The sequence below is a fragment of the Dipodomys ordii genome, unplaced genomic scaffold, assembly GCF_000151885.1.
Source record: "Dipodomys ordii isolate 6190 unplaced genomic scaffold, Dord_2.0 Scaffold22, whole genome shotgun sequence".
Lineage (NCBI taxonomy): Eukaryota > Metazoa > Chordata > Mammalia > Rodentia > Heteromyidae > Dipodomys > Dipodomys ordii.
The window spans coordinates 2,738,825-2,760,623 of record NW_012267238.1 but is presented as its reverse complement, the minus strand read 5'-3'; the positions used below and the strand labels follow the sequence as shown (position 1 = coordinate 2,760,623).

At 36.4% G+C, this 21,799-nt stretch overlaps 1 protein-coding gene across 1 annotated transcript in view; it reads left to right on the top strand.

The window, feature by feature from the left end:
- The window catches only part of Fchsd2 (FCH and double SH3 domains 2), a 214,724-nt gene that overhangs the window by 97,342 nt on the left and 95,583 nt on the right, over positions 1-21,799 (top strand). Inside the window, exons 5-8 of the mRNA XM_013013961.1 lie at positions 6,688-6,832; positions 11,187-11,320; positions 15,228-15,282; positions 16,288-16,416. Of these exons, the coding sequence (XP_012869415.1) occupies positions 6,688-6,832; positions 11,187-11,320; positions 15,228-15,282; positions 16,288-16,416 (463 nt within the window). The remainder of the gene's footprint in view (positions 1-6,687; positions 6,833-11,186; positions 11,321-15,227; positions 15,283-16,287; positions 16,417-21,799) is intronic.

The following is a 21,799-nucleotide window of genomic DNA, read 5'->3' as shown; positions in this document are numbered from 1 at the left end:
GCCAGCTTTTAAACTAGACTTCAGGATTAGAGACACCAAAAGATAGGATATCTATCCATTAGGAGCTTACAGAAGAAAGCTATTGTTAAAAGTTACAGTATCAGGAAGTACTCTAGAGGTGCATTGGAACCATAGAGGAAAACCTAGATTTGTAGAGCTTCACCTTAAGGAATGTACAAGAGCTTGTCAGGCATACCATTTGGTGAAAAGAACTCCACACAGAAATTACATATTTTTTAAAAAATTTTGCTTATTTATTTTTGTACCCATACTGGGGTTTAAATTTAGGGCCTAAGCTCTTGCTTGCCTTTTTCTTTTAGAAATGACACCTTAAAGGCATAGAGTATAGGAAAATGCAAATATTAGATGAATTGTGTGCAGTTCAGTATGGCCTGATGTGAAATATATGGGTTGGAGGGCAGAATAGTGGATGTGGATAATACATACATAGTTTTCCAAGAGGACTTTGCAAATCAGGATATGGAGTTTATGTTTATTTGGAAGAAAAAAGAAGCATTAAAGGATATTCAGGAGAAGAATGATATGATCAACTCTCCTATTTTGAAGGTGATTTAGATGGATATGAGAAAGAATTCCAAACTTTATTCCCACATTGTATCCGTTCATTTGAACCATGGATATTATAGTAAAAATCAGGTTGTGGAGGAGATTTCAGAGGTATTTAAAAAACTGAAACTAGAGGACTAGCAGTTGATTTGGCAGAGATTTGTTTTTTGAGTTTGTCCCATTCTGAGGCAAACTAAATAGTTTGCTTTGTATTAAAATAGCTCCTGGCAAGTGGGAGGCACTTGATAAATATTTACTGGCTGGATGAATGAAGTAGGAGGAAGGGAGGCAGAGTAACATAATCATTCCCAAGTTTTTTTATTTAAGCAACTGAGAGAATAATGGTGCCATGCTAGAAAAAGACAATAGAAAGATCAGAATTGATGGTGAGAATGGCAATTGCCCATTTTTGTTTTATTATATTCTGAGTTTATTTGGTTGTGGTCAGTTTAAATTGCTTCTTTAATTTTGTTCACTTAAATTCATCTTGGAATTTAAAAATATCTTATCCAAGAAATACATGGTTTTCACCAATTAGCTTAATATTACAAAAGTTACAGAAGTACTTTCTCAAGCCTCTTTCATCCTTATTTCTACTCTCTGGAGTAATTGCTATAAAAAGCATGTAGTCTTTCCTTTCACATTTTTTCCTGTATGATTCATTTGTGAAAATACAGTTTTGCTCTTTTTAAAGGAACTAAGATACACATATACACACACACATATGTATCTGTAAACTGCTCTCTCTACCAAATTGTGTTATGCATATGTATGTGCATGCACACACAGTCTACTTTACACAAGCCTTTCTTGGCAGTTGTTTTTTTCTTTTTTTGGTCATGGAGCTTGAATTCTGGGTCTGGACGCTGTCCCTCAACTCTTCAGTTCAAGGCTAGCACTCTACCACTTGAGCACAGTGCCACTTCGGGTTTTCTGGTGGTTTATTGGAGATAAGTGTCTCATGGACTTTCCTCCTGGGCTGGCTTTGAACCATAGTCCTCAGATTTCAGCCTTCTGAGTAGGTAGTATTACAGGCATGAGCTGGTGCCCAGCTTATTCATTCTTTTTAAGTGACTTTTAAAGTCACAGTATGAATGAACTGCAATTTTGTTATCCATTTCCTTATTGGTGGTTATTAATTTATTGCTTCTATAAATAATGCTACAGTGAATAATTCCTATATACAAATATGTGTATTGTCTGCCTGTAGTGTAAATTATTTCAGGAAGAAAAACTGTATAGAGGGTTTACACATTTAAAATGTTGATTTTAGAAATAGTCTTTTATAAGTTCTGTACCAATAAATTGTTCATTTCTTTTACTATGATTTAAAATTGCCCCTTTTTTGTTTTTCTTTTCCTTTTTTAATTTTGGTTGGTCGTGGGGCTTGAACTCTGGGCCTGGACGCTGTCCCTGCGCTCTTCAGCTCAAGGCGAGCACTCTACCTCTTGAGCCACAGTGCCACTTCGGGTTTTCTAGTGGTTTATTGGAGATAAGAGTCTCACGGACTTTTCTGCCTGGGCTGGCTTTGAACCAAGATCCTCAGATCTCATCCTCCTGAGTAACTAGGATTACAGGCGTGAGCCACGGGCGCCCAGCTTGTTCCTGAGCATTTTGCTCAAGGCTAGAACTCTACCTCTTGAATTAGCTCCTTTTTTGTTTTTCTGTCTCCCTGTCTGCCTGTCTACCTAACTACCTACCTAGCCACTTAACTAGCTACCTACCTATTTACTTAGCTTCCTACCTACAAACTGATCCATCTTTATCTGTGCATATGATCAGTCTTTTAAATTGTTTTCCAATCTAGTGATACTAGCACCATTTAATGTCATGAAATCCCCATTTCCCTGGAAACTAAACTTCTATAGTACCTGCTCTTGTACATTTTTTTTTATCTTTGAGGAATGTTTCTCTGAATGTTTCTCAAAATTTCCTCAGCTCTGTTGTCATTTTCTCAATAATCTCTACGTTGTTAGCTCTAAATATTGTCTCTAGCAATGATCAAATATTTTTGTTAACTTTTGGCTGGGAAAACAAAGACACATGCCTACAATTTCAGCATTTTTCTGTTTAATCTTCTCTTTTCTGGAACATTATATAGCTGCTCATCTGCCTGTGATCTCTCCCTTTCACAATTCCATTTGCTACAATGCAACAAACTATGTTTGCCTTTTATCATAACCATCCTATGTCTTTGTAAAATGCTATTCACTTGAAAGTCTCTTTTATGATATTCAAAACCATGAAAAAACCTTGCTCCAGATCTTATGTCTCTTCATATCTAGCCATTTCTCCCTCTTTTGACCTTGGTTCCAAACCTATGTGCTTCAGCCGCAGTTGTACTGTAGTTCTTACCACAGCTCACCTGCACAATTAGTTGTCTTCCTTCTGGATTTTTCTTCTGTTTCCTGGGTTTAGTACATTCTCCCTTCTTATAACCAAGTCCAACATTACAGGAACACTTACTCATTAACATACCATACCGTCTTCTTATTACCAGTTACTGTATAAATTCATCTAAGTTGTAAACTTAGCACTTTTTTTTTTTGATCAGTTTTGAGGCCTGAACTCTGGGCCTGGGCACTGTCCCTCACCTCTTCAGCTTAAGGCTAGTACTCTACCACTTGAATCACAGAGCCACTTCTGCCTTTTTCTGTTTATGTGGTGCTGAGGAAACGAACCCAGGGCCTCATGTATGCAAGGCAAGCACTCTACCACTGAGCTACCTTCCCAGCCCAAACTTAGCACATTTTTTAGAGTTGACCCAAGGTATGATACCTAGAAAGAAATTATTTCTAGGCCTGGGGAAGATTGCAATTTTGTTAATTTAAAAAAAAACTTATTTTGAGGTAATTGTAGCTTAATGTAAGAAATAATATAAAGAATGTTGATATCCTTCATTGAGTTTCCTCAGTGGTAAGATCTTGCATCATAACAAGGAAATTGTACTGATCCAGACTGACAATATAGTTCAGAATCCATCAGTTTTTAATATGTTTATAAATATGTTCATGCATATTAAATTCCATGCAATTTTTTAATAATATGTAGATTTCAATGATCACCATACTGATAAAGATTAATTTGTTGGTTTCATAATGAAAAAAATTTTTTTTGCGATACTGAGGATTTAACTCAGGGCTCTAATACATGGTAGGCAAGTGTTCTACCACTTGAGCCATGCCTTTACCCATGTTTTTGAGATTGGGTCTCTAACATTGCTTGACTGGCCTCCAGCTTGGAATCAATTTCCTACCTCCACCTCTAGAGTAACTGAGATTATAAGAGTAAGCCTCCCTGTCAGGCTTTATAATGCAGAATTCTTTCTGGTAAATTTTTGTTTTCCAATATGATATTCATATAAAAATACTTTACAGCATGTTCTTAGGAAGCATATAAATGAGTATTTTTGTGTTTTATTAGTTACAGTTTAATTATTATGGCCAGTGTTTGTTTTCACATTTAAAAAGTGATATGAAGTTGTAAAAGCAATATAAAGTTACCTATTTTAGTTTGCAAGGTATGTCAGTTAAAAAAATAGGTAAAAAAATTATTATCAGAAGTTTGAGACAAAAATTGTGTAGGACATATATATAAAAGACCTAGGATATACAAATCTTGGTATACTATATACCTTTATCAGAATGAAAAGACCCTTTTTTATGTTTAGCCTTGTTACTAAAATAAAGGCAGTCCCATCAGCCTTAAGAGCAGAGGTTTGGAAGTCAAACAACTCTGGGCTTTCCTCTTCTCCTTCCCCTGTGTTTGCAGCACTATACTCCATTCTAGATACTGAAGATACAGTGGCGTATACAGTGGAGTATAAAACAAAGGTTATGCCACATGGAGCCTACATTCTAGTTAGAGAAGAAAGTAAACAAGTGAATAATTGAATATACTAGTTAGTGATAATGACATGCATTGTAAGGTCAACCAAGAGTGCCAGGGAGCAGTTGCACTTCAGTTGTTTAATGCATACAGCATAGACATTGGATACAGAGCACAGGTAGAGAAGTCAGTTAAGAAACAATTGCAGTAATCCAGGCACAAGATAATCATGGATGAAAATAGGTGGCAGCAGTAGAAGAGATAAGCTATATATATCAGAGCCTATTTCATTTTGTGAACCTAGGCAAAGATGACATCTTTTGCTTGTTCTAAGGCTTGACCTCAAGGCCTCTTGCAGGCTTTTGACTCTGAACTGGTGTTCTATCACTTGAGCTATGCCTTCACTTCTGGCTTTTTGCTGGTTATTTGGAGTTAAGAGTCTCATGGATTATCTACCTGGAATAGCTCTGAGATGTGATGTTTAGATCTCAGCCTCCTATGTAGCTAGGATCATAGATGTGAACTGGCAGTTTCAGGCAAAGATGATTTCTTGAAACACCACTGTGGTATATAAGTGGAGAAAAAAGAATCAGTGATGATATTAACATTTTAGATTTGAAAAACTAGGTTTGATATGGAATAATTTGCCAGTAATCTAAGTAATCTAAGGTGTAATCTAAGGTGTAAGGGTGTAATCTAAGGAAGTGAAGACTTTGTTTTTGAACACGTTAAGGTCTTAAGATCCCATTAAATTTCTAATGTGAGTATGTTATATAGGCATTTAGGGGCTAGGGAAGATGGTGGAAAGGAATGCAAAGTTCAGGACTTAAGCATAGTAATAGCAGTTAAAGCCATGATCGTAGGTGAGCTGTTGTTGATAAACGTAAAGAGAAAGTGGTCAGTGGTTATATAACACTCCAGTATTTACAGGACTGGGAAATGGGGAAAACCCAGAAAAGTAGAATTGACTGGCCCTGGAGGTAGAAGTGGACCAAAGAGCAATGTCTTAGAAGCCCAGTATTTTTATTTCCTATTTGAACATTGGGAAGTAGTGAGGGTGTATTACATATGGTTAGATGGATTCAACTGGAATGTGAGCACAAGTCTTCTGATTGACAGTTGGATACATTCTTTTCATGATGCCTAGTTGTTTAAGGATGTATTTGCCTGCTATAAATCTGCTAATCTCTAATAGCCTCTTTTTTTTTGAGGGGGGAAGTCCAGTCGTGGGGCCTAAACTCTGGGCCTGGGCACTGTCCCTCAGCTCTTCAGTTCAAGGCTAGCGCTGTACTATTTGAGCCACAGCGCCACTTCCGGCTTTTTTCTTTTTGCTTATGTGGTGCTGAGGAATCAAACCCAGGGCCTCATGCATGCAAGGCAAGCCACCTTCCCAGCCCCTCTAATAGCCTCTTTTTAAAATCTCTTTTGATGAAAAGAGTTATCTTTTTATTGTGCAGTCCTCATTACTATATTCATCTATTCATCTATATTATAGTATTATAACAATTCTATATTTGCTAGGCCCTAGGAATACTATAGTTAGCACGAATATACCCCTACTTTTATCTAATGTTCACTATAGAGAGAGGAAGGACATCAACTATAAACAATTACATAAAACTATTTTTAATTGGTCAGGCACCAGTGGCTCACATATGTAATTCTAGCTACTTGGGAGGTTGAGATAAAGATCGCAGTCTGAAGCCAGCCCAGACAGGAAAGTCCATGAGACAAGTCTTATCTCCAATTAACCACCAAAAAATGCAGAAGTAGAGCTAATTCAAAGGGTAGAGTTCTAGCCTTGAGTAAAAATGCTCAGGAACAAGCTGGGTGCCTGTGGCTCACGCCTGTAATCCTAGCTACTCGGGAGGCTGAGATCTGAGGATCGTGTGGTTCAAAGCCAGCCCTGGTAGGAAAGTCCATGAAACTCTTATCTCCAGAAAACCTGAAGTGGCACTGTGACTCAAGTGGTAGAGCGCTTGCCTTGAGCTGAAGAGCTAAGGGACAGCGCTCAGGTCCAGAGTTCAAGCCCCATGACCGACAAAAAAAAAAAAAAAAAGCTCAAAAACAGCACTCAGGCCCCAAGTTCAAGTCCCAGGACTGGCACACACACACACAAAAAGAATAGCCATTGAACCAGATTTCCCCACTGTGCTTCTCCATGTACTATAATAAAATATTGCCTGTAACCCAAAGTTAATATATTACAGTAATATAAAAGATTATCTTCCTTTTGGACAATGGAAGCTTTTTCTTCTTTTCCCTGCCTAATTCTTTTCTCTCCCTCTTTAGGAGTATGTATCCTGTTTGGAAATCTTTTCTCGAGGGAACAATGCAGGTAGCCCAGTCTCGGATCAATATATGTGAAAACTACAAAAACTTCATTTCTGAGCCTGCAAGGACAGTGAGAAGCATAAAAGAACAACAACTAAAAAGGGTATTATTTCTATTTCTGTATTTATATATATATTAATATCTCAGTGTACACTTGTAATCTGTATGATTATACTAAATTGCATTTAAAACTTTAGCTTTTTAAAAATAACGCTTTTTACAAATGTTTGTGGTAGCATTTTACTAAGATTTCCCAACATTCTTTCACTATTGTATTTTGTTAACTGATAAAGGTATGTATGGAAATTGGAAAAACTCTTAGAAAACACTTAGAAATATTGTTTTTCAGTATAGCACAAGTAAATATGCCTACATAGTTCCAAAATATCTGTTTTATATGCTTTTAAATAGTTACATTATTAATCCTACTAAGTCTTGAAAAAGTTTGCATTAATCATCTCAGTTTCTGCTGGAGCCATTTTGCATAATTGAAAGGAAGTTAACATGCTTTAACCAAATATATTAGTAACTTCATTTTTTAAAGAAACAGTTTGCTTCAGAATTTAACAATATTAATTATACATATGAGTAAACATTTTTTTCAAAAGGACCTCTTTCTTTAATTATACCTTGCATCTTATGTATACATTTGTCTAATCTGGGGAGGGGAAGGGGAATAACAAAACGGTAAAACAAGAATACAACATGACCCATTGCAACAATGAGACCCACAGAACAGTATATTAGAAACGAACTTCACTACTGGCTGGGGGGGGGGGGGACTGACGAGGAGTGTAGGAGGTAGGGGAGGGAAGGGATAGTGGGACAACAATAAGGGAAGGGGTAACAAGTAATTTCAAATGAGAGAAAAATATCTGTGTGTCTGTGTGTTCATTCATGTAGGAAGAGTGGAAAGCAAGCACTTTATACTTTATACTTGGAAAGACTGTCTCCTACTGCCAATGTATTTACCAATTCTACTTCAGTGAGTAGGGCTATTAGAATGTTTTGAAAGTATTAGAATGTTTTTCAATATTAGAATGTTTTAAAAGAATTTAACACCTCTAATGCTTTTTTCCACTGAGTGAAATAGTGTCAGACCAGAATTCATCAATACCTAGGCAAAAAATGATTGATGAGATTTGAAAATTACTTAACTTGTTTTGTTATGGCTGATAATAATGGTGTTTATGTTCCTTTTAAGGCAGGTGTGGAACACTTAGTATATATTGGACATACTTGTCAGGACTTTGGGATTGCAAATGACATAAGTCTACCTCAAATTGCCTTCAGCCAAGATGAGAATGTATTAATTTTTATAACTAAAAATTCTCTAAGACTTGGGCTGACCAGATCCAGGGCACAAATTAGAACCCATTCTTTCTTTCAGTCTGTTGTCTGCTGTCCCCAATGGTTTCATTCTCTCTACCTTGTTGGCCTCAGGTGTATAACTCTTAGCAGTTCTAGATTATTTGCAAAGTTTCAATAAAACTAACAAGATGATTCTCATAGTGAATACATAATTTTACATTCCCACCACAGTATACAAAGGTTTTACTTTCTCTACAACCTTACCAATCCTTTGTTTTTTTAAATTAAAATAATAGGTATATGGAGCTTGGAAGGTGGCTCAGTGGTAGAGTGGTTGCCTTGCTTGCATGAGGCCCTGGGTTCGATTCCTCAGCAACACATAAGCAGAAAAAGCTGGAAGTGGCCCTGTGGCTCAACTGGTAGAGTGCTAGTCTTGAGCTGAAGTGCTCAGGGACAGCACCTAGGCCCAGAGTTCAGGCCCCACGATCGACAAAAAACCAAAACCAAACAAAACAATAAAATAATAGGTGTATCTAACAGATGTGAGATAATATTTCATTGGCATTATGAGATAATATTTCATTTTGGTTTTGATTTCCCTTTGATTAGTGATATTGAGCAATCTTGTGATTTATTTTTTTCTTCACAATTAGCTTCTTAATTTTATAATTCTATATATATATATATATTTTTTTGGGGGGTGGTCCGGTCGTGGGGCCTGAACTCTGGGCCTGGGCACTGCCCTCAGCTCTTCAGCTCAAGGCTAGTGTTCTACTACTTGAGCCACAGCGCCACTTCCGGCTTTTTTCTTTTTGCTTATGTGGTGCTGAGGAATCGAACCCAGGGCCTCATGCATGCAAGGCAAGCGCTCTACCACTGAACCACCTTCCCAGCCCCTCTATATTTTTTCTTTTAATAATTACCTTAGACATTGCAACATGCCGATTTATTCATTATTTTAAATCATTAATTTTACTATTTTCAAACTTGGTTCCCAGTCCTTTATAATCAACTTTGATTAGTAGTTTACTACCTCATTAACAGTAGAAAAATATTTCAACAGTATAAATCTATTACTTCTGCATTGATTACTTTATTTTGTTAGATTTGTAACTTTGTCCATGTCTTTTACAATTTTTCTGTATTTCTACCCTGTTTTTCTCTCTCTGTTAATCTGAATATTTCCCATTGATCTGCCTGGCAGTGCATTAACACTCAGTTCTAACTTTTTTTTTTTTTCCGGTCGTGGGGCTTGAACTCTGGGCCTGGGTGCTGTCCCTCAGCTCTTCAGCTCAAGGCTAGCGCTCTACCACTTGAACTACAGCTCCACTTCTGGTTTTCTGGTAGTTTATTGGAGATGAATCTCATAGACTTTCCTGCTGGGGCTGGCTTTGAACCATAATCTTCAGATCTCAGCCTCCTGAGTTGCTAGGATTACAGGCGTGAACCACTGGCGCCCTGCTTCTAACTTACTTTTTAAACCTATTTTTTTGGAATCTTGATGTATATTTAACTTCTAGAATTTTTTTTTGATTTGTAAAAAATACATGTTCTGATTCAGATACAGTTCTCCACATTTTTTCCTTTGTCCTCTTTCCCCCTACTCTTGAATCCAGAGCCTTGTGCATATTAAGAAATTGCTGTACTACCACACTACATCCTAACCCTTATCCCTTTCCTTTAGCTTCTCAAATATGTTACTCCTGATCTGTTTCATAATTCTACTATCTGAACTACTTTGGATAGTTTTTTTTTTAATCAATGCCAGTATTTTAGTTTCATCATTTGGGTCTATAACATTAGTATACCTCCTAGTGCTGGAGGTTGTAGATAAAAATTATGGAAGCTCTGAGAGATGTTATTTTCAAAGTTTGATAGGCAGATAGAATGCTGAAATTTATAATGAGAAATTATCATAAGAATCATATGGTAAGGAGGAGGCTGCAATGCTTGGTAAGAAATGTACGCATTATCCTGCCCATGTAATTGTAACCCCTCTGTACAGTATCTTCACAAATAAAATAAAAAAAAAAGAATCATATGGTAGCCTTTTCTAGATCTATTTTTCTGTCAGTTGTGGGGCTTGAACTCTGGGCCTGGGCTCTATCCCTGAGTTCTTCAGCTCAAGGTGAGCACTCTACCACTTCAGCCACAGCATCACAGTGATTAATTGGAGATAAGAGTCTCACAGACTTTCCTGCCCAGGCTGCCTTTAAACCATGATCCTCAGATCTCAGCCTCCTGAGTAGCTAGGATTACAGGCATGACCAACCAGCACCTGGGATCTAGATCATTTTTTTTTATCTGCGAACATTAGCTTATAAGTGAAAACATGAGCCATAATAACCTAAGTCTTTGTGCCATTCTTATATTTGCTGTCCATGCCTTTCTCATTTATACTAACATTTACTTACTTCCCTTGAAGTAATTCTGATTGAGAGACTGTGGATGTAGCTCAGTGTTAAAGTATATGTTTAGCATGTATGGCCCTGAACTATACCCCTAGCACCACACACATGAAAAGAAATAATTGTGATTCAAATTTGTATAACAGTTTATAGTTTTCAAGTGGACACAATATCCATTATGGTCTCATTTGATTCTCATCACTGCCCTGACCAGGAGTGTATTACATTTTTCAAATGATAAAACTAAAGCCAAAAATTGTTAGAGAGATTTAGTAAATAGGAACTTGAATGTACTACTTTCTAATTCTAAACTCTATATAGTCTTTAAAAAAAACAGAAGTCTACAGAAAAAATGTAATTTAACTCCAATACTTTAGTATACTACTTAATTCTCTGACTCCTTTTATCAGCTTTTGTGTTTGCAATCAAACTTATTAAGATTTTGAAGGAATACCAAATGGCTTTATTCACGTGCCTTTATTGCGATATGTGCAGCAACAAGTTTTTCATAGCTGTTCTTAATGTCAGTCAGCAGCAGAACTGGGTTATTTTGCAAAGCATGCTTGTTAGGCAAACTTGATGCTGTTTGATATACTACTTGATACGGAAGTGCCAGCTGTTCATCAGATTTTAATTTATAATTTGAAGGACATTTAAAAGTGCAGATTCTTTTCCAGGGTTTCTTTTCTGTGAACTTGAAAACTAAAATTACAGTAATTGCACTTTTATATTTTACAGTGTGTGGACCAGTTGACAAAGATCCAAACTGAATTACAAGAAACAGTGAAAGATTTAGCTAAAGGCAAAAAGAAGTACTTTGAGACTGAACAGATGGCTCATGCAATACGAGAGAAAGCTGACATCGAGGCAAAGTATGTGTTTTTTGCCTTTCTTAGAAAATGATTATGCAAATAAACATTATCTCTGATAATATTTTTGTTTTCTGTCAGTACAGACCATAGACTTACTCTTATGGTGTATTGGTTTTTATTTGACCTACATTTGTTTTTCTTTTATATTGACTAATGTTTATTTTTACTAATATAATAAATGGAACTATTTGATTATTAAGCTGAATTTGGAAAGGAAAGAAGATAAATGAGGATTGTGTTCATAGACTTGAAAGCTTATGGAAAATTTTTGTTTTTTTGTTTTATTTTATTTTATTTTTTTGTCGGTCGTGGGGCCTGAACTTTGGGTCTGGGTGCTGTCCCTCAGCTCTTCAGCTCAAGGCTAGCACTCTACCACTTGAGCCACAGTGCCACTTCTGTTTTTTCTGCTTATGTGGTGCTGAGGAATCGAACCCAGGGCCTCGTGCACGCAAAGCAAGCATTCTACACTCAGCCACCTCCCCAGCCCTTATCAAAAGTTTAAAGTTGTTATGTTGTCTTAAATTTGGGGCTTAAGAACCTAATATTTATCATGCTAGAATGAATTCAGTTGTAGTTGAAAATATCATGATTCTCCACATGCCATTGAAGGACTGTGGGTATATCAAGTGCACAAGTGCTCTGATCCCCATGAAAATTTGCCCAAGCAGTATATTTTAATTTTGCATGAAATTCTAGTACATATATATTTTAGAATATGTTTTAGCAATTGTGCCAATTTCACTTTCAATGTTTGTAAGTTAGTCTTTTATTTAGATAATAACAGGAAAAGAAGAAATTGGCAGGGTGTTTTTTTGTGGTTTTTTTTTTTGCGGTTGTGGGACTTAAATTCTGGGCCTGGGACTTAAACTCAGCTCTTCAGCTCAAGGCTAGCACTTTGTCACTTGAGCCACAGTGCCACTTCCGGTTTTCTGATGGCTTATTGGAGATAAGACTTTCCTGCTGGGTTTGGCTTTGAACCATGATCCTCAGATCTCAGCCTTCTGAATAGCTAGGATTACAGGCATGAGCCAACAGCACCCAGCAGCAATTATTTTTTAAGGTTATAAAATAAGTAGCATAGCAGAGATTTTTTGCAGTGACAACTTGAAGGTATCTGATCATATATGGTAAGGAAAAAATAAACTTATATTATTGAGCTGGACTCAAAAGGTGTATGAGCAGAATTGCTGAGACCCCTTTCACTGTGCTGACTGCCTCAAAACCTGAGTCTGAACTCCTTGACATGAAATCAGACAACTTTGGACATTTGTAAAAATGTCTAGCAAGGAAAAGGTGGCTATCTATCATGCTTTTTTTTTCTACAAAGATTTTAAGTGACTTTGTAAATATCTTGTGAAAATTTAGCGATTACTGGAAAATTTAGTACAAAAGAATACTAAATGAATGTTCATAGAATTCTTGATGTTACCAGAAAGCATGTTAAATTTTTCCCTCAGTTAATTATTTTTCTTGTTTTATTTTTTGAACATACATATATTCCTTACATTTTCATAGTCACTACGCTCTTATTCCCAATAAAATCTGAAGATTGTAGATTAGGGGAACTTGATTGGGGCTATCCTGCCATGATGGCTTATAGGAATTCTAGAACTGAGAACTCCAAGTTTGTTCAGCTTGTGTAAATACTTAATTTAGCCATGTCCTATAGGATAAAATGAAGATAATGTCAGGACTGTTCCTGAGAAGTACAGACTTGATAGTCATTTAATTCACAGAGCTGATCATAAGGAACTACTTTTTAGTATGGCTCAAATCCAAAATGAAACATTGTAGTTCAGTATGTAATTTTTCTGGAAAATTAATTCAAGTACAAAATAAGAACTACCTTTGTCTTCATTCATTCACTGTTTGGTACAGTTGGTACAGGGTTGATTAGGGTTAGAGTTAGTTTCATGCCATCAAGGAAGTTGGAGCCTAGAATTAGGAAGTACATTTATTCATTAGTAAATACAAAAAAATTAGTATTTGAAGTCATTTACTCAGTAACCTATTATTATAGAAATATGAAGCTGTTAAAATGCATGGAAAATCAAAAGATGAATTTTGCCTCCTGATAAGATGAACCTTTATAGAAACAGTGATGTTTGGATAGTCTTAAAGATGAATATGGTTCTCAAAGTAGAGATAGCTACATATGATTTCAAAGATAGTGAGTAGACACCTTAACAGAGACCAGAAAAGCAAGAAGGATGCAGTTTGAAGGAAATGGTGAGCTCCATTTTGGATACATAAATTCTGAAGAGCCTTGGAGAAACTGACTTGGATATTTTTGGTAGGTAGTCAAGTACCCACTCTTAGATGATAATTTGGAACTGAAGATCTCACTTTTGGAGGTCAGTTACCCGTCAAATTGGTGTTCTAGGGGTGCAGTCAAATATATAATTAGATGTGATTTTGAATATGTAAATCCAAGGAAGAGTAGATAGTAAGGCATACTACATAAAATAGTTCATTATTTGCACAGTGTATAATTTGTCAGAATCTTGTCTGTTTATTCCAGTCTTTGAAGGAAGATACTGTTTTGGTCTTATGTAGGTTGGTAAAGAGCTAATCCAAAAACTTAAATCCTTATTTTGGAAGATAATGGTATACAACTTAGCCTAATTTGGCTAATGACTAGAAAAAGGAGAACTAAGAATGCTTCAGCCACAGTCTTATCCTGAACTAGTGCTCACTTGCCTAAAGTTTGTGATCTTTGCTTTTCTAAATCAAAATGAATAGGAATCTGATAAAAACAAAAAATACATGAAAGATGAATATGACAAACTAAGAAATATCAGGAATATCTTAGACCCAACTTTTTGTGTGGGGTTGAGAATAGAACCCAATACTTGTACATGCTGTGCAAATGTTCTATCACTGAGCTATACCCCAGCCCTAGATCCATGTTTTTTCTAACAGGGCAGAAGAGTGGGGTGAATATACATTCATCACTGATTGCTTTCTTTCTTATTAGAGAGATAAGCAGCTACCTTTGCTGTCTTCTTCACAGTTGCTCTGCAGAGACTGGTTGCTTTGTCTTCCAATCCCAAGTGGTCTGCAGCTGTAATTTATATGAAGGCATAGCTGCCAGCACATGCATTTAATTCTCCCATGGCAATCTCCATGACACCACAGTTAAGACAAACACTGCATCTTCAGAAAAATCACTTGTCACAGGATCGTTGCTTGTTCCTTTGCACTTGTCTGTTGACTTTCTCTGTGTGGTTATCTCTAGTCATTTGGATTCAAACCAATATATTTTACTACTGATTTTTAGATTATAGGTCCCCTCCCAAACTTACAGGAATCAAGAGATATGAACATTACAGTGGGAGATTAAACACAGCAGTGTCCAAGGACCTTCTCTGTAAATTCAGCAGAATACCTTTTGGAGTGGAGAAAGTATACATAGGCAGGCACCCATACATGAATAACTTCTAGGGGAAGGAATATTGAGAGAAAGAATTTTTTAAAGATTGCAGATTGCACTTTGATGTTGTTATAGCTAATCCTACAGAACCCTGGAAGCCTACTAATCTTTGCTTTTACAGTTTTGTTGTCTCTTAAGTTTCTCTGACCTTTCTTACAAGAACTAGAATGTGTGAAATTCTATGTTATGGAATAACTAACAGCTCATCATTCTTTTAATTAGGAGACACCAAAGTATTTTCTTTGTTAAATTTTATTTTTGTCATTGAGGATATTTTATTATGTTGATCTCTGTATTTATCATTAAATTCTTCCTGTGATAAAACAATGGCAAATCAACATCACTCTTAATTTTCCATTTTTTAATTAGTTTTAGAATAGTATCTTCCAAAAAAGTTATTTAAAAATTAATTATAATGTTAGTAATTGTACAATTTATAATTTTATTAAACATTAATTTCTATTTTTATTATAGGTCTAAACTTAGTCTTTTTCAATCAAGAATCAGTTTACAGAAGGCAAGTGTAAAGGTGAGGTTTGAAATCGTATATTAATCAATTAAGTAAATAAAGAATTGGATCTTTCAAGGGTGGAAGTGGGTTACTTCTACTTTACAGAATCATTTTAAGGTTGTTTTCATTCAGCTGTCACCATTTTGGATATAAGTTACTTCTCAAGACTACATTAGGTGTTAGGTTTCTATGCCTTACCTGCTTAGGAAGCGTATGTCTAACTCATAGTATAGGAGACAATGCAATGGCTTTAGGACGTGCTACAAAAACTAGTTTACTAGCCAGGCGCCGGTGGCTCAAGCCTGTAATCCTAGCTACTCAGGAGGCTGAGATCTGAGGATCACGGTTCAAAGCCAGCCGTGAGACTCTTATCTCCAATAAACCACTAGAAAACCAGAAGTGGTGCTGTGGCTCAAGTGGTAGAGCGCTCGCCTTGAGCTGAAGAGTGCACGGACAGCACCCAAGCCCAGAGTTCTAGCCCCATGACGACAAAAAAAAAAAAAAAAAACTGGTAAACTGGTTTACTTAACCTTAAATCCCTGGGCAAGTCTTCTCAGATGAAAATGAGTTTTCCTGGGAGGCCTTCAAGTTGTAGGATGTTCAATAAGTTAATACTTACTTTACTGCAAGGCTCCCCACCAGCAGGCAGTTCTAGCATATTAGAAGTGTTAATAGTTTAAAAAACTATTTTCTAACTCCAGTAGATTTATTTATGTCTTCCGAGATAGGATAGCTAATTTCAAACCTTTATTTTTCCATTTGCATAAAATGAGCAAAGTATTTCTTTCTCTAGAAAGTTTTAGAAGTATGTTTAAGTGTAACAACTACTTTAAAAGTGTTCTTCTATTATTGTATATAGACACTATTTTGTTCGTCGAAGTGATGCGTAATTTTATGTATATATAAATGTGTTCTTGACATGGTTATGTTTATTCCTGGTGGGAAGCCATTAATTGCCAGCTGGAAATTCATAAGTTCAATAGCAGTTTGCACTGATGGTATTTTTATTTTACTGTGTTCTAGTTGAAAGCCCGACGATCTGAGTGCAATTCCAAAGCTACTCATGCAAGGAATGACTACCTTCTCACACTAGCAGCAGCAAATGCACATCAGGATCGCTACTATCAAACTGATTTACTTAACATTATGAAGGTAATACAGTTTTAATTTCTATGGTAATCTCATTTTTTTGGGGGGTCCGGTCGTGGGGCTTGAACTCTGGGCCTGGGCGCTGTCCCTCAGCTCTTCAGCTCAAGGCTAGCACTCTACCACTTGAGCCACAGCGCCACTTCCGGCTTTTTTCTTTTTGCTTATGTGGTGCTGAGGAATCGAACCCAGGGCCTCAGGCATGCAAGGCAAGCCCTCTACCACTGAGCCACCTTCCCAGCCCCTGCATATGCTTATTTTTATAGAAAGTATATTTTATAGTATATCTTTTAAGTAAAATATTAATTAGAATTTTGGCTATTAGCCATGTTTATTATTAAACTTGATTTTAAAATCTTTCTAATTTTATCTTTAATATATTAAGGTTTACAGCTGTATTTCATGGTTTTGAATGTCAATGGAACAATCAAAAGGAAATATCTAGTGGTTAAGTGAAGATATTTCTAACTGTAGGTATTATTTTGAAATGGAGATAGATTGAATGATAGTATATCCAAACTCCATCCTGGTCTTTCCCCATCTACATAACTTGTATTTTTTTCTAGTTCTAGGCCTTGAACTAAGGACCTGAACTGTTTTGCTTAAGGCTAGCACTCTAGCACTCTACCACTTGAACCACAGCTCTACTTCCACTTTTTTGGTGGATAATTAGAGATAAGAGTCTTACAGGCTTTCCTATCCAGACTGGCTTCAAACCACAGTCCTCAGATCTCAGCCTCCTGAGTAGCTAGGATTATAAGCATGAGCTACCAAGACTTAGTTCCACCTATATTTTGAATTTTCACTCAAGATAAAAAAAAAAGAAAGGGAGTAGAGGAGAAGAAAACCATTTTAATCTACTGCCACTTGTTCCTGTTGCTTCCAGATAAGCCCAACCATGGAGTGCCTCTCTTTCCTTCCTATTTTACCAAGAACTCAAATGTGGGATCAATTCTTTCTCAAAATGCTGTTTTTCAAAATGCTCTTCTCAAATATATGATTCTTAACCATTCTCCAACAAACACAGTGCTGTGGTGAAATGGCTTACTAAGGAATAGGCCATTGAAAATGGGAATGCAGCTGGAGCAGATATTCTTTTTTTCTACAAGGATCTGGAAAAGAGATCAACTCTTCTAGAAACTATAACGTAGAGAGGACATTTTCTGAAACCTTCGCAGACAAACAGGAGTGTTGGAAGAAGTCATTAGATTAGAAACTATTTGAATTTTTTCTTTCGCTTTTACTCCTAAAACTCCCTTTTTAAAATCATCTGTAAAGCTACAACTTTTACTAATTAGAATACAAGTTAGAATAGTGAAAGACATAGAATTGTTTTAACATTCAAATGAGAACTCTGCATATATTTAACCATACAGTATTGAACCTAGACGCGTAGGTGTCTTATTTGGATGTTGTTAGACATAGTGCTTTACACATAAAAGGACAATTGGAGACTTAGCCTCTCATTCTCACTTGTTCCTCTAAGGAAATACTGTATAATCAGATTCAAACAATGTATTTACTAAAGACAATTTTTAACACAGCTTGTACTTAAGGTTATGCTATATGCTGTATGTGTCTACCAGCAGATCAGCTTGATAACTACCAGTTGAATGTACTTGACCAGAAGTACTTTATACTTTGGAGGATTTCAGATTTTATTTTTTTATTTGTATGTTTCCTTTTATTTTTAAACATTATAAGGTACAAGCAAGAAAATTTCAGTCATTTACCATTTAAAATTTTGTTTGAGTCACTAACAAATTCAAGTTCTTTCTAGTTTTTAGAGGTTCCATGCAATGCAGATTTATCACCACAGACTTGTTGTAGATTAGAAGTCCAAGAACAGTGTGGCTTAACTGATTCTCTGCTTAGTCTCATCTGGCCAAAATCAAGGTGTTGACAGGATATAATGTTCCTTTCAAGGGTATCTGTGGGTGAATTATCTTCCAAATCCTGGTTGTTAGTAGAATTCTATTCCATGTGATTAATAGGACTGAAGTCTCTCTCTCCTAGTTGGCTTTCATCTGGGTGAGTCATTCCCAGCTTTAGAGGTGGCCTGCATTCCTTGGTTTATGGGTCCCTTCTTACATTTTCAAAGCCAGCAAAGCAGATTATAAAATTAAGCATGCTTAACCTATATATGTATGTGTGTATATATATTTTTTCAAGAAAACTTTAGTTTTATTTTTCATAGTATGATTTAATTGGTTTTCTTTTTCAAGCCTGACTATTTCTCTTGCTTTACATCCTCTTTTTTTTTTACATCCTATTTCTTGGGAAGATTAAACATTTGATCCTATTTCTATTAATACTATATATACCATCCTCAACTCTTTTCACAGCTTTGTCCTTACAGTTATCTGTATTTGTGTTTTTCCTCTCAGTGGCCAAACTTTTCACATTAGAGGCAACTCTTTTGTCCCCCATAGGTCCCTTCAGTAGCCAGCCCATCTCAGGTTTAGCTGACAGATACTTTAAATCTAGCTGCTAGGGCTCTAAAGTTGTACTCTAATGTGCTGGTCCTAGGAATGTATGGAATGAATACATTTTAATGTTCTTTTCATCAGTCACAACAGCCACATTTGAAGTGCTCAGAATACACATATGGCTAGTGACTATCATGTTGGATTGTGCAGTTCTCTTGTTCAGAAATAATATGTAGCTTTTTTAGTTTTTGCTGTTTTTTTTTTCTGTTTCCAATTGCTCTGTCTGGCAACAACTCTGATAACCATTTTTTTTCCCTAACATCCACAGCCATGATTAAATTCAAAATTAATTGTGCCTTTGTTTGCACTTTAATTTAGTTGTTCCTCATATGGAAAACTTTCATATGGTAGTTTCCAGTATTACTCTAAATGTTAGGTTTTAATTTTTTCAGTCAATTCTTTTTTAATATGTAGAAATACATTTTTATATATTAATTTGTTCTAGTCACTATGTAACCCTGCATAGCAAATGACTGTAGAGTTTAGTGACCTAAAATAATAACAACATTTATTTTGCTTTTATATCTGTACTTTGGTTAGAACCAGTAGAGATTACTTTACAATTCCATATCATCTAGAATACCTCAAAGACTAGGGTCTGGATTCTAAGAGCTTAACTTTCCAAAGAAGCCTATTACATGAAGCTTCTATCTTGGCTCTCCTGGCTTTCTCACAATTGTATGATTGGGTTTGCATGACACATGTGAATGAGACAGAGTTAGAGCACACGCTAGGCACAGACCCTGTCACTTTTTATTAAAGTCTGCTAGAACATACTGTCTCTCTTCTGATGCATTGTATTTATTGAAGTAGTTACAAAGTTTTGACCATTATCCATAGGTGTTGAAGGATTAGATTTTACTTGTTAATGGAATCTGGTAATGTTATAGAAGTACACAGGTAACTAGAAGTACTGTTATGACCATTTATTGAAAATATAGTCTGCAAAAAAAAAAAGAAAATATAGTCTGCCACATGACCTTGTGTCCTGCAACCTTACTGACATAGTTACATCAGTAGATTTTTTTGTGTGTGTGGACTCTTGATAGTTTTTAATAACTATGATCATGCAAAATTGAATAAAGTTTTCCTTCTTTTCTCCTGATCTATAAGGGTATACCTTACTTGATTGTAGCAACTAAAATCTTGCAAAATGTTAAATAGAAATGGTAGAAGTGAAGCTGGGCACCGGCTGCTCATGCCTGTAATCCTAGCTGTTCAGTAAGCTGAGATCTGAGGATCACAGTTTTAAGCCAGTGCAGGCAGGAATGTTCATGAGATTCTTATTTCCATTTAACCATACAAAGAAAAGCTGGAAGTAGAGCTGGGATTCAAGTGGTAGAGTGCTTACCTTGAGCAAAATCACTCAGGAACAGCTCCCAGACCCTAAGTTCAAGCCCTAGGATTGGCACAAAGAAAAGAAAAAGAAGTAGTGAGAGTAGACAACCTAGTCCTGAGATCTTTTGGGGTCATTAAGAAAACTTTTTTAAAAATTGTGGTAAAAAGTACTTAACATAAAATTTGTCATTTTAATCATTATTAGATAAATAGTTTGTTGGCATTTAGAACACACTTGTGCAATAATCACCACCATCTACCCCCAGGATTTTATTATATTTCCAAACGAAAACTCTATAACCAAGTAACTCCCTAGTCCTCTTTCCCTTGTCTCCTGGCTACTACAATTCTACTTCCTGTCTGTATGAATTCCACTACTCTATGTACCTCATATAAGTGGAATCATTTCCAGACACTAGTGACTCATGCCTGTGATCCTAGCTACTCAGAAAGCTGAGATCTGAGGATAATGGTTGAAGCCAGTCTGGGCAGAAAAGTCCCTGTGCAACTCTTACCCAATTAACCACCAGAAAACTGGAAGTGAAGCTGTGGCTCAAAGTGGTAGAGCTTTAGCTTTGAGCAAAAGAGCTCAGAAACAGCACCCAGGCCCTGAGTTCAGTATCCATGATGGACCCCCAAAAAAGGTGAAATAATATAGTGTTCTTTTGTGTTTGGTTTATTTCACATAGCATATCTTCCAGATTCATCCATAAGGCACTAGTGTATAGCTCATTGATAAAATGCTTGACTCTCATGTGAGAAGCCCTGGCTTCAACCCAAACCAACCCCCAAAAAGAGATAGAATTATTCATGTTGTAGTATGTATCTGTGTATTATGTTTATTCATCCATTGATGGATAGACACTGAGATTCTTTCCATCTTTGGCTATTGTGAACAATGCTGCTATGATTATGGATGCACTCAAGCTTTGAATTCCTATTTTCCATTCCTTTTAATGTATACCTAGAAATAGAAATACTAGATGAAATTGTATTTCTGTGTTTGATATTTGAAGAATCACAATATCATTTTTGCACAAGGGCTGTACTGTTGTATATTTTCATCACCACACAAAAATGCTAATGTTTTTACATCATTTCTGATTCATTCTGCTTTCTCTTCCCTCCCTTCTTCCTTCTCTTCTTTTCCCTTTCTTCCTCCATCCCTCCGTCTTCTCCCTCCTTTCCTCTGTCCTCTCCCAACCTTCCTTTCTTCCTCCCTTCCTTTCCTTATTCCCTGTGAGGGCTGGGCAGTAAGGAATATACTGACTGCTATTACACTGCATAGATTTATGTCAGCACTCAACCATTGCTTTTTTTGTAGGGGGGTAGTGGGAGGGGCTTGAACTCTGGGCCTGGACACTGTCTCTCAGCTCTTCAGCTCAAGGTGAGTGCTCTACCACTTGAGCCACAGCTCCAAGTCTGGTTTTCTGGTGGTTTATTGGAGATAAGAGTCTCGTGGAGGGGGCTGGGAAGGTGGCTCAGTGGTAGAGTGCTTGCCTTGCATGCATGAGGCCCTGGGTTCGATTCTGCAGTACCACATAAGCAAAAAGAAAAAAAGC